Below are 12,352 nucleotides of genomic sequence, written 5' to 3'. Positions count from 1 at the left end.
AAAATATTGGCTTGGCTTTACTTTGTCTCCTCCTAGAACTCTGATGGGGAGGACAAAGTGATTAAATTCTAACCACATACTATCGGGAAGTAAAATCATTATTGCCTTTAACAGTTACGAGAACTAAAGCTCAAAGAACCTAACTTGCTTAAAGTCATGTACATATACAGGGCCTGTCTTTCCAGATAGAGCCACCAACTTCTATTATGTTACTAGAATGAAATTAACCAGGAAAAGAAACTTAATATCCACATTCTAACTTAGAACCTGAGACTGCTTACTTTTCCTTTCAATAAATGTTTACTAAGTAGTAAAGAAACTGAATAAAATATAAAACCCAAATGTTACTCTACAAAAACAGATTACACTTAATACTAAAATGTTGCCTAGGTAAGACCCTTTTATTTTTGCTAATTTTTATCCACTTCTGGCCTTAAAGGTGTAAAAAAGAAAAAAGTGGCTTCAGGGGTGCCTAGGTGGCTCAGTCGGTTAAGCATCCAACTTCAGCTCAGGTCATTATCTCATGGTTCCTGAGTTCCAGCCCCAAGATGCCCTCTGTGCTGACAGCTCAGAGCCTGGAGCCTGCTTCACATTCTCTCTCTCTCTCTCTCTCTCTCTCTTTCTTGCTCGCTGCCACTCCCCTGCCTCTCTCTCTCTCTCAAAAATAGATAAACATTAAAAAAAAAAAAAAAGTAAAAATGTAGCCCCACGCTAGAAAGAGGACACCTATGCTTCAAAGGATGGTACAGAAAGAGGTCAACAGAAATGATTGGGGTCAAATCAGAAAAGGAGAGAAAGGCACGTAAAATGGATACGAAGACTAGGGACATTTTATTTTATATTTATTTTCCTACAACCAAGAATGTATTTTATAAATATGGCAAATCTGCCCCTGGGTACTTAGTAACATTTGTGGTAGTACCTGATTTATTTTTCATGTATTGCTTTCAAATTTCAGTTTAGCAAAGAGCAGAAACTGCAATGATGAAGTGAATGATAGGTGGAGTAGGTCCTTGGGTCATTCTGAGTTATCCCCAGTCCCCCCAAGATGCTCGGCATGGAGAGAGGACGTTTAAATGTGCAAGCATAACACCATACTTTCTGCTGCTGTACATACAGGCAAATAAGCATGGGGTGAATATGTGGAACTAAAGAAAAATGAATTTTATAAGAATCAAATCTTTAGAAAATATATTTGTAGTGAGTGCCCCAATTCAAACCTAATCTATAGATTAAATTTGTGGCCATGTAAAATGAGCTGCAATAAAAAAGTGATTCTTTTTCCTATATGTTAGGAAATCAAGGAAATGTTAGATCATGGTCACAGAACTTTTTTTAATTTCAGGTATTTGATGTTGCTCTCGCAGCGAAAAGCAAGCGAAAACCCAGAAATCAGTTTTCTGTACTCATGAAATCGAGGCCTTACCCAGGAATAATATTACACCAAGAAGAAAAACCAAGAAAGAATTAGGAAGTGGATGTGGTAGAAGCGGAGGGAATGTGGAGTTCGAGGGCCAAATCAACATGTACACTGGCAAACTCTGCTGACACCATCTCGTGACCTTACGCTGCTCCTACCAGCTCCTTTGGCTGCCAGTTCTATTGCCTTCAGGCTGTCTTTGCACTTTTTGATATTTGGAAGCTGCAAAGTAATTCTCCCTTTTCTTGTAAAACTGACCCAAGGACATTAAAGGGAGAGAGCAGACATATTCCTTCTGAATTGCAACCGGACAAAATTGAAAATTGAAACGGAATTGAAGTTGAAAGGCACAGAGAATCCGAGCCGTTCCCTGCTCTGTCAGTAGCAGTATCAAGGGGGCCGAGGAACACGGGAATTTCAGACAGCATCATGGCTGATGTTTTCACCTGGCACACAGGCAGTGGTTATACATTCAACATCCGAGTTCAGTGATGGGCTAAAATGTTTTATGAAGGAGTGGGTGGGGAGGCATTTGGTTGGCTCAATTAGTTAAGTATCCGACTCTTGGTTTGGGCTCAGGTCATGATTTCGAGGTTCTTGAGTTCGAGCCCCATGTCCCGGCCCACACTGACAATGTATACCCTTCTTGGGATTCTATCTCTCTCTGCCCCTCCCCTGCTCACACTCTGTCTCTCTCTGTCTCTCTGTCTCTCTCAAAATAAATAAATAAGACTTTAAAAAAAAGTAACTAACATGTTTTTTGGGATGAGAGGGAGTCTATACATTTTATTTATCTTTCCTTGACACTGATAAATGGTTTTCTGATGAATATCATTTATGGATGCCCCAGAACTTTCTATCAGTCCCTCTTAATAGAACCAACCGCAATGAAGTTTGTAAGATTTTTCAGCGTTCTTCAGTATTCCAGAGCTTTTACCTTCCCTTTGTTTTTCTCACCTGCTTCCAGAAGCACAGGGCTCTAGACTTCCATTCTTCTCATAAGGGGCAGCGACCAGCAAATGGCATTCCTGAAGACCAGTCCTCATGGCTCATACTCTGCACATTTTTAGGACCTTTCTTTTCGCCCAAGTGTATCTTTTGGGGCCCTTTCCTTCAAAACTTTGCTAGCTAAGTAGACTGTAGATTTACTGCCAGTGTGGTAAAAATTGAACTTGGTGAAGGGTAATTGTAGCTAAAGGTCCCCCCCACCTCATTCATTCATCAGCAGAAGTTCGCACTTTAAGGAGCAAGGTGAAGTGTATCTGTCACACGGTCAGTTGCTTAGGAACCATTAGCTGTTATTGTTATTGCCCTTTTTGACCCTCATCATCTACTCAACTTTCTTTTCAAATACCTTGTTTAAAAACTTGTCTTTTATTTCTCATTTCGAATGATAGAAATAAAAGTACTTGACTAGTAATAGTGTCTGTGATAAATATCCATACTTTTCCCCCATTTTAGAGCCAATCTGTGAATCACATTTAAGCTGGCTTCTCGAAACAATTTCCAGCACATTCTACTTGCAGTCAGATGAAGTGGCAATTTTCTTAAAATATGGAGCAGTTTGGTGCTGGGCAGAACATGTATTCAGGCTCATAAACATAAACATTTTTTATGTAGCATTTAAATATGAACTATGCAACTCCAAAATGCTACAAAAATATAAACAAAGTAATTTCAGGGAATAAAGAAATAGAGCTAAAGAAAAATTGAGAGGAAGTATAAAAAAAGGAGCTAAGTTTTCTTTGACACAAGAAAGTTGATCATGGGTAAAAATTTGTTTTTATAAATTTCTTTAGGAGGAGATGTAGCACATTCTAGAAATTGTTTAACATTATATGTCAAGCAGCTATGGTGTTTACTTCTTATTCTGACCTTTTTCTAGCAGCCCCAGCCCAAGGCCAGCACCGAGCCTTTCTTCAGCGATGACGACCGAGTAGCGATGCTGAGTGAGAACGTGCTGATGGAGCTGAAACTCCATTTTGCTGTAGGAAGGAGGCCTGTAGAGGATGGCCCTTCTGTCATGGCTCCCAAAGTGTGTCTTTATTGATTTCTCGATCTAAAAAAAAAAAAGAAAGAAAAAGAAGAAGAAGAAAAAGAAAGAAAGGAGGCATAAAAATTCAAGAGGAAAAAGTAGCACACTTCCCCTTGAAGGCCATCATTAACGCAAATCAAGGGCCACTCAGAAAGCTACCCTTCAAGTTGTTCTCTAGAAATGAAAGACAAATTCTCTGAAAGGCTGGCAAGGACAAAAGTGACCTCATAGGCAAGAACCGAAGGTGAAATGAATTTTTCTGTTACAGAGAGATGAAAATTTTAGGCCATTAAAATATAGAGGTCCTGTGGGAATACTGTTGCATGGAAATACAGAGCTCAATTCTAGCTGAAAATATAAATTAACAGCAATGCCTTTCATCTGCATTGTGCTTGTATAAGATACTTCCAGATGCATTATCTTCTAACAGTGCTTTTTAAGTAAACATGGGAGAGGAAAGACTCAGAGAGGATAGAAGTTGTGCTGGAAGGACACAGTTAGGTATGGGGAGGGCTGACAAGCAATCTCAGAACCCTCTGGAGATATACAATGCAGATTCTCTGCTCAATCAGAATGCAGTGAAATCGGAATGCATCTCAGGGTGGCGGGCCAGGTCTCTGCCCAAGAGGAGGAGTATCATAATTTCAGGTTCTTCCTTCCATAGTTTACTGATCCTCCAAATAAATATTCCTCTTTCCCAGGATGATGTTTGAAATTCCACTAACAAAAGGGAATTTTTCAATTGATAAGTAGAAAGAATGCTGATATCTGAGTTTGTTCTAAGGTATAATTGCAGACATTGGGTATTCTCCTTCAAATCTGAGATTAAAACTTGATAAAGTAGACATTTTTTTGTGACCAGAAAGAGAGGTGAGGTTGGATAGGGGTTTGAACAAAAACTGGGAGAGGTCGAAGAAGAGGAGACAAAGGAATTGGAGAAGGAAGATGAGGGAGAAGAGATTAAAAAAACAAAACTGGGAATCCAAATTACTTACAGTGGCACCTCGGAATAGAACTATCCATTTTATGGATCTAAAACATGGACCACGCCTTTTCACTACTTAAAGTTCTTCATTCTTTCCCATTACTGATAGAATCAATTCTAATCTTCATCGAGGAACACAAGGCCATTCAAACTTAAGCCCTGGCTTTCTTCTCTGGTCATTTTTTAATTATTTCCATTCCTGATCCCACCCTGTTCCTTCATACACATTATCTGTGTCTTCTACCTAGAATTCCTTCTTCTCTCTCCATTTGTCCCTCTAGCTAACTCCAAATCAAGCGTCATCTCTTTTGGAAAGTTTTCATTGAAATACACCCTTTTATTAGCACTTAGGAAAGGAAATGTGCATCTCTCCCTGATGTGAGCTCGTTAACAGGCAGTATGCACATACACACAGTACATGTTTAATAAATGAAGATTTATTAAATTAATCTTAAATTAAAAATTAATGAGCCATCATGCTCTATCAAGGTCTTTGAAGATATGTATGAAGATATGTATGGAAAGAAAGAAGAAACAGATTTAGGTTGTAAATCCTCAGAGGGGAGGAACAATATCCTATTTTTCACTGCATATGAATTATCGCCATCTGTGAATGGATTGACAAAGCACAGTGATGCGCAGGATAACACAAACACTGGAGAGACTGCTGGACTTGAACCCCTGATTTCACCAGCACTATGTGTGTGACCTTGAACAATACCTTCCTCCTAAGGGCGCAGTGAGGACTAAAGGGTTAATATTTATGAAGGCTTAGAACTGTGCATAGTATATAGGAAATACTATCTTTCCGTTTTTTTAATAATAATATAAAAAACAAGGAGTCGGAAAAACTGTTTCTGAGTCTGAGCTCTGCCTGGCACACGGTAACATAGGCTTTGAATACACGTATGGTGGATTTAACAGAAAGGACCAGAACACTAACTAATCACACCTCCTTTGCATGGTACTTTGGGCAAACATGATTAATTAGATATTTTCCCTTGTTAAAAGGTATTGTGTTATACTGATAATGAAACTATTTAAACTCAAAACTTTAACTGCCATTGGGACACCATTCCCCAGCTAATATTATTGTCTGTCATGGTAAACTTACCAGGAGTATTTTAAGCCAAAAGCAGGTTGAGCCTTTGTCCACAGGAGTTAGAAGGAACCAGTATCCCACAGGAGGCCAAAGTAAACAATCATGCATCTAGGTGCAAGGGGAAGACAGATGCTTCCAAATATATCTTTGTCACTCAAGCAAAATACACAGTGCCCAGAATTCCCTTCTCACATTATCTTCTTTCGTAATCACAGGATGCTCCTCTCTATTACAGCTGGCTCAAGTAGAGCAGTGATTTCACATGAGGAGAGTGTATTTTCAAACTTGACGTTAGTATTATTTTGAAAGATACACCCTTCCTTTCCCTCTGACCAGGATCAGTTTAAGCCAGAGCCATGGGGCTTTTACCAGTATATATTATATAGAGCATATTTTAAATAAAGAATAATAAGTGGCCATATTTTATAATAACCTTTATAGGGGCGCCTGGGTGGCTCAGTTGGTTAAGTCTCTGGCTTCAGCTCAGGTCATGATCTCATTGTTTTTGGGTTCTAGTCTCTTTTTGGTCTCTGTGCTGACTGCCAGCTCAGAGCCTGGAGCCTGTTTCAGATTCTGTATCTCTCTCTCTCTCTGACCCTCCCCTGCTCATGCTGTCTCTCTCTCTCTCTCAGAAATAAATTAAAACACTAAAAAATATATGTAATAACCTTTACAGCATAGACTGACATTTTCGCTCGCATCGAAGACTACAGAGAATAATAGGAAATGAGCTTGTCAGTCAAATTATGTTGTATTACCCTGTAATACAAACTGCTTCTGCCCTTGTCATATTTATAACCCACTGTATCAGCAAAATGGCCCAATACCAAGGGGCAAGAACACTTTTAGCTGGTCCAATGACAGGTGCACACACTGCCTATGCAAAATAAAAACTACGTGAACAATTATGTCAACCACACCAGCAAATGCAGGATTATCAAATGCCGAAAGCAGCACTTTGGGAAATGAGAGCTCTTGATTACTCCTACAATTTCAAAGATATATTTTTAGTGAAAGAATTTAACCTAGACACCACTACCACAACTAAACTTGAGACTTGCAGGCCTTCTGAGAAGACTTTAGGAAAGAATAAGTGTTACTGGATGTTAACACTCTGAGCTCCCAAGCCACTTTCCCCTCTTCCTTCTGGGAAGATCTGAAAAACTGTCCCTCAGATCACTTTGCCAGACTATACGAAAGTTATTTTAAAGCAGAACACTGAAGATTTTTATTGGAAAGACCTCAACATCTGAAACCTTCATACCACCTTAGATAAAGCAAAGGACAGAGTGTTGTAATAAATGACCTGGAGTGTTAGATGCAGCAATGTGGAGGAAGAACAGAGGAGGAGCCGGGATCAAAAATCTGGATTTAAATTCAGACTCTGCCTTGCTTCATCTACTGGGGAGAAGTGTTTTATCTTTCTACATCAGAGCTTTCTCATATGTATAGCTGAAATAACAAATCCTACCTCATGAAGTTGTAGGGGGAATTAAATGAATTTGCTATCTGAAGGTGTCCAACACAGTATCCCATCAATAAACAATGTAGATTATATATGAATAAAATTGAATAATATTATATTTTAACTCTGCTTTTCCACTAAGAAGTCTTTCTTTTCTTAATGGGGGTGGGGTAGGGAGAGGAGTGGCAAAGAGAGAGAGAGAGAGACAGAGTCCACACCCAATGCAGGGCTCAATCCCACAACCCTGGGATCATGACCTGAAGTGAAATCAAGAGCAAGACACTTAACCAACCGAGCCACCCAGACACCCCTCCATTAAGAATTCTATAAGCTTTTCAATTAATATAGTTTGGCCTCTGTCATAAAAGCCATTTCTGCAATAAACTATATGCTTCCAAATCATGATGTATGCTTTTCTCTATATGACTCATCACCTTTTAATGTAAAAATACAATTTATTTACTTACTATGCTTACTGTCTGTCTCCTCACATCATAAAAGGAGGTAAATAAAAGCATATATTTTGTCTATTTTGTTCACTTTTGTTTCCCCAACCTAAGAATACCACTGGGCACATAATGGGCACATAGTAAATATTCTTTGAATGAATGAATACAAACATCTTTTTCTTCAATATGTCAAAGTCTGGGTTATAAATACTACCATGGAAGATTGGGAAGAGAAAGTGGTGAACATTTATATTAAGAAATTTATTTCAGCAGAATTTCAGATAGGAGCAAGAATGACAAAAATAGAATTAAATGTTTGAAAAAAGTAATGAATTTGCCGTAAAAAAATCAAATAAAGAGCTATATTATAAAAGTACTATGTTTCTCAGTTACTTATAGTATTAAAAAAATCTTCACTGTGGCTTGCCACAAAAGCAAGAAATGTGGCTCTTTAAAATACAGAAGGGATGAAAAATAAAACTTGTTTTTTTCCACATGACAGAATTTTTTTTCTACATTTATTAACATAGCCATGTATTTATGACACATTTTGATGCTCTAATACAAATCATATAGTAGACCTTGGATGTGTGTTATATATAACTAAAAGTAAAATTGCCTTGTTGGTCAAGATCATTGACATTTTAGAAATATTGCAGAATCTATCATAGTGAATTATGTTTTAATTTTTCCACTATAAAATAGGGACTTTTTTTTTTTACTCATTGGTAAAATTTATACTTATTTTAGAGAATTCAAGAAATAAAACAGAGTTTCTTGGATGCAGGTCCTATACATTTTCTACTTAGACATTAGTTATAATTGCAAGATGGTTTAGGAACCATTGGTTTCCCAGATATGCAGGCAGAGCCTCATGAGAACGTTCTTTCCATAAATGAACTTCAGCTAAGACTGCCTTTATCTCACAACTGGTTCAACGGAATCTCAAGCCCATCAGGGAGTAAACAATTCTCAGACCTACTCCATGACACTAGGCACCTTCCGACTACACTGCCAAACTAGCCTTGGGGCTACTGACTATCCCCAGAACATCCAGTGAAAGGCAAGTTTGCTCATCTGTGCCTCTATGTAAGTTTTAAACAGTGATAGAGAAACAAAAGCAATAAAGCTTCAATATAAAAAAGATCTATCCTCAACACAGCTTTGATAAAATGGCACCACTTAAATAGCTATTCTCAAAACCCATCATCACTTATCTCTCAATCTATCTTTCCCTTTGGCACTCTTCACAATTTATAGTAATGTATTATTACTTGTTTAATGTCTGCCCTTCATACAAATTTTCATGTTTCCTGAAAGTCTAAATGTGTCTTCTTTTAGTCACTGTACAAACAGCTTACTACCAGGTTCTAGTAAAAGGGAATGGATGAATGAATGAGCAAATGATTGAATGCATGAATGCAAAATATGAGTTCATCATTTGCAATCACATGCATGCCTTTTAATTATTTTACTATCAGGTGAAAATATCTACTAGAAACATCTCAGTGGAAGCTTTTTAAAAAAATCTTTTTAATGTTTATTCATTTTCAGGAGAGAGACAGAACACAAGCAGGGGAGAGGCAGAGACAGAGAGGGAGACACAGAATCTGAAACAGGCTCCAGGCTCTGAGCTATCAGCACAGAGCCCGACGCGGGGCTCAAACTCAGGACCAGTGAGATCATGACCTGAACTGAAGTCGGACGCTCAACCGACTGAACCACCCAAGCACCCCCATCTCAGAGGAAGCTTTGATATTTGCATCTCAAGCCATGAAATATCTATGACTTCTTCATCCCTAATGCCTTATCTCCTCCACTTCTCACAATGGCCATTCGAATGGCCATAATCTTGAACTTTGTGGTCCCCACATCACCCCCACCTCTGAATGTATAAAATGAATATTCCATTCTCTGATCACATTCAAGTATTTCCATCTTATTTATTCTCAATATATCAGCTCCTCAACCACTAGTCTTTCCCGCTTATGCCAACTTTCTACTAGCCTCTTTTTTACCTTCTCTCTGTGCAGCTCAGATTCCCTGGTCCAAAACTCCAACAACTCCCTACCCAGCATATGAAATTATCCCCCTGCTGCACTGCACTTGCATCACATTCACATGACAAAGCTTCAAGCACGGAAGAGCTGGGGACACAGCGGTTAACAAGCCAGACAAGTCTCGGCCCCCACAGAGCTGACAGCCCATCAAGGAAAGCAGACATAAATAACTAGCTTTAATAATTACAACATGCCGGGTAAGTGAGGAGGACGAGGGTGCTATGGAAACTCCAAGACCCAAAGATCTCACCAGCCTGCCTGCCTGGCCCTGGGGCTGAGTTGCTGAGAGCTGCTGAAGAGAAGTGCCCAGGGGACACATTCTGGTTGGCAAAACCAGTTTGGTCTTCAGGGATCCCAGACCATCCTGCTATGCTTTGCTCTCACATTCTCCACAGCAACTAATTTTCCTACTCTCCAGCTACCTTCTTATTTCTATAGAAAACTGCCTCCCATTCAGAGAAATTAGCACTATTAGAAGGTAACACACTGATGTAATTAAATAGCCTCTGTTTAGGCAAACCCATAGCCTATCAGCACAACTAACATTTCCTCTCTTCTGACTTCCACAGGGGAAACCTGTCCCCCTCTTATCCATGGCTAATCACTCTGTTTATTCTCCAGATTTCACAACCCCCCATCCTCCAGGCAACAAACCTCTTTCTAATTTCTATCCTCAGATCCTTGAGAACTTCATCCATCTTTTCTCCTTCTACTTAATATCTCTTCCCTCTTGGCTCTTTCTCAATGTTTATTCATTCACTCACACTCATTCATTCACTTACCCATTTAGTATTTTTGAGCACCTTCTATATGATAGGTATGGTTCTAGGCTCTGAGCAATGTAACAGTGAAGAAACTTGACAAAGCTCTATCCCTCAATGAGTTCTTTTTTTTTTAAATTTTTTAAATGTTTATTTATTTATTGTTTTGAGAGAGAGAGATAGAGGGAGACACAGAGAAAGTGTGAGTGGGGGAGGGGTGGAGAGAGAGGGGAGCAGAGAATCAGAAGCGGGCTCTTAGCCCGGTGTGGAGCTCAAACTCATGAACTGTGAGATCATGACCTGAGCTGACATTAGGCACTCAACCGACTGAGCCACCCAGGTGCCTCTGAGCTCACTTTTTGTGGAACGAGCAATAAACAATTAGTGAAATCGTGCAAGGTAAGTATCTTCAGAGAAAAGATCTCTGGTCTGGGTAAAACGTTAAAGAATGACCGAGGAGCTCTTTTAGATGCTGTTACTTGCATATATTATGAATGTTGTGTGTGAAAGAAAATGAGAGAAGAAAGATAACTCTTAGAGGGAGAGAAAAGATGGACAGAGAAATTAAAACAGAAAGTCCTGAAGGTCAGTACCATAGGTACTTTTTATGTAAATATAAAAATATAGCCAGATAGGTAACAGAAATAACTGGCCACAAGGATAAAAGTGGAGGTAATACATCATTACGCATTATCTTTTTAAGTAGCTAACAGGAAACCAAAACCTAATGATTAGCAGAGAATTTAAAAGTTGGTAACTTTATGCTGGTCTTTCTACCTAGGTAAAACCTCAATGAATTCTGTTTCCTTTTACTAAAAGCCATAGCAGGGAAGAGGTAAATGAGGAAAACTGGGAGGGTGATTTCTTGTTTTATTTTGTTTTCTGGATCAATGGGCATCCTGATAGAATTCAGGATGGCCAGACTTTTACTTCCTAAATGATAAAATTTCCTAAGAACTACATGCCATCATTCCCATAATACAGAAAAGTTGTGGGGTTTTTAAAAGTTTATTTATTTTTGACATAGAGAGCTCAAGCGGGGAGGGGCAGAGACAGAGGGAGAGAGAAAACCCTAAGCAGGCTCCTAGCTGTTAGCATAGAGCCCGATGTGGGGCTCAAACTCATGATCTGTGAGATCGCGATCTGAGCCGAAACTGAGAGTCAGATGCTCTACCAACTGAACCCCCAAGCACCCCAGAAAAGTTTTTTAAAAATGTTAGTACTCAGTGACGTGGGGCAATCAAGCTTTAAGAGGGAGACCTGACGCCTGTCCTGACGGGGGCACCGAATCACCTTGGGAAAGCATCGTTGGATGTGCACTGGGAAGGGAAAGACACTAAGTACACAACTGTGGAGTCTGGTTAAGGATACAAAGAGCAAGGACAGTCAAATCACGGTGTGTGTAACTAAGACAGAGGTAAGGTACAGAGCATGAAACCTTCCAGAAGTGGGAAGAAAAGTCCCAAAGAAAGGATTTGCCATGGAAGTATGAAGTAAACAGAGAGGGAGGCTAGAAGCCTAGCATATCAGAAGAAAAGTGGGCACAAAGGAAGACAACAGAAGAGTGTATCAGGACAGCCCCTGACCTGGCCATCCTCACCTAGAAAATAGTTGATAATAAATAATATCATATTGCCTGAATCCACTGGGAACATCTGATATATTGAAACTTAAGGGACATACAATGATTTTTGCTTATCAGTAAAGATGTCCCACTGCATCTATACAATCTGAAGGGTGACCCTGAGAATTCCCACGTCATCCGTGTGTTAAATGCCCAGTCTCCACACTCACAATTGGGAACCATGCTGCGCCTTTCTAATCGGGGCGCAAGTACAGAGCTTGAGCAGCCGGAGGAAAGAGAAGAGACCAGCAGAGGGCAAGCTGCAGGACAGAAAGGAGAAGGCGGGCCGAATGGCTTCTGGGAGCTTCAGGCTCCCGCGAATGCGCAACTTTGGCCCTGTGTCCCAGGCTAACCCTCGCACGTAGTGGGAATCTTGGAGATGGGAGAAATTAAAAATGAAACCAAGAACACAAGAACAGCAATTTCTCTTCCAGCCTGCGTCTAGCGTCTC

At 39.6% G+C, this 12,352-nt stretch overlaps 1 protein-coding gene across 1 annotated transcript in view; it reads right to left on the bottom strand.

Moving 5' to 3' along the window:
* The window catches only part of CPED1 (cadherin like and PC-esterase domain containing 1), a 282,813-nt gene that overhangs the window by 250,688 nt on the left and 19,773 nt on the right, over positions 1 to 12,352 (bottom strand). Inside the window, exon 2 of the mRNA XM_039222864.1 lies at positions 3,296 to 3,479. Coding sequence (XP_039078795.1) covers positions 3,296 to 3,479 — 184 coding nt within the window. The remainder of the gene's footprint in view (positions 1 to 3,295; positions 3,480 to 12,352) is intronic.

The sequence above is a fragment of the Hyaena hyaena genome, unplaced genomic scaffold, assembly GCF_003009895.1.
Source record: "Hyaena hyaena isolate Hyena2069 unplaced genomic scaffold, ASM300989v1 scaffold_1207, whole genome shotgun sequence".
NCBI lineage: Eukaryota > Metazoa > Chordata > Mammalia > Carnivora > Hyaenidae > Hyaena > Hyaena hyaena.
This window is presented reverse-complemented; position numbering and strand designations above follow the sequence as displayed.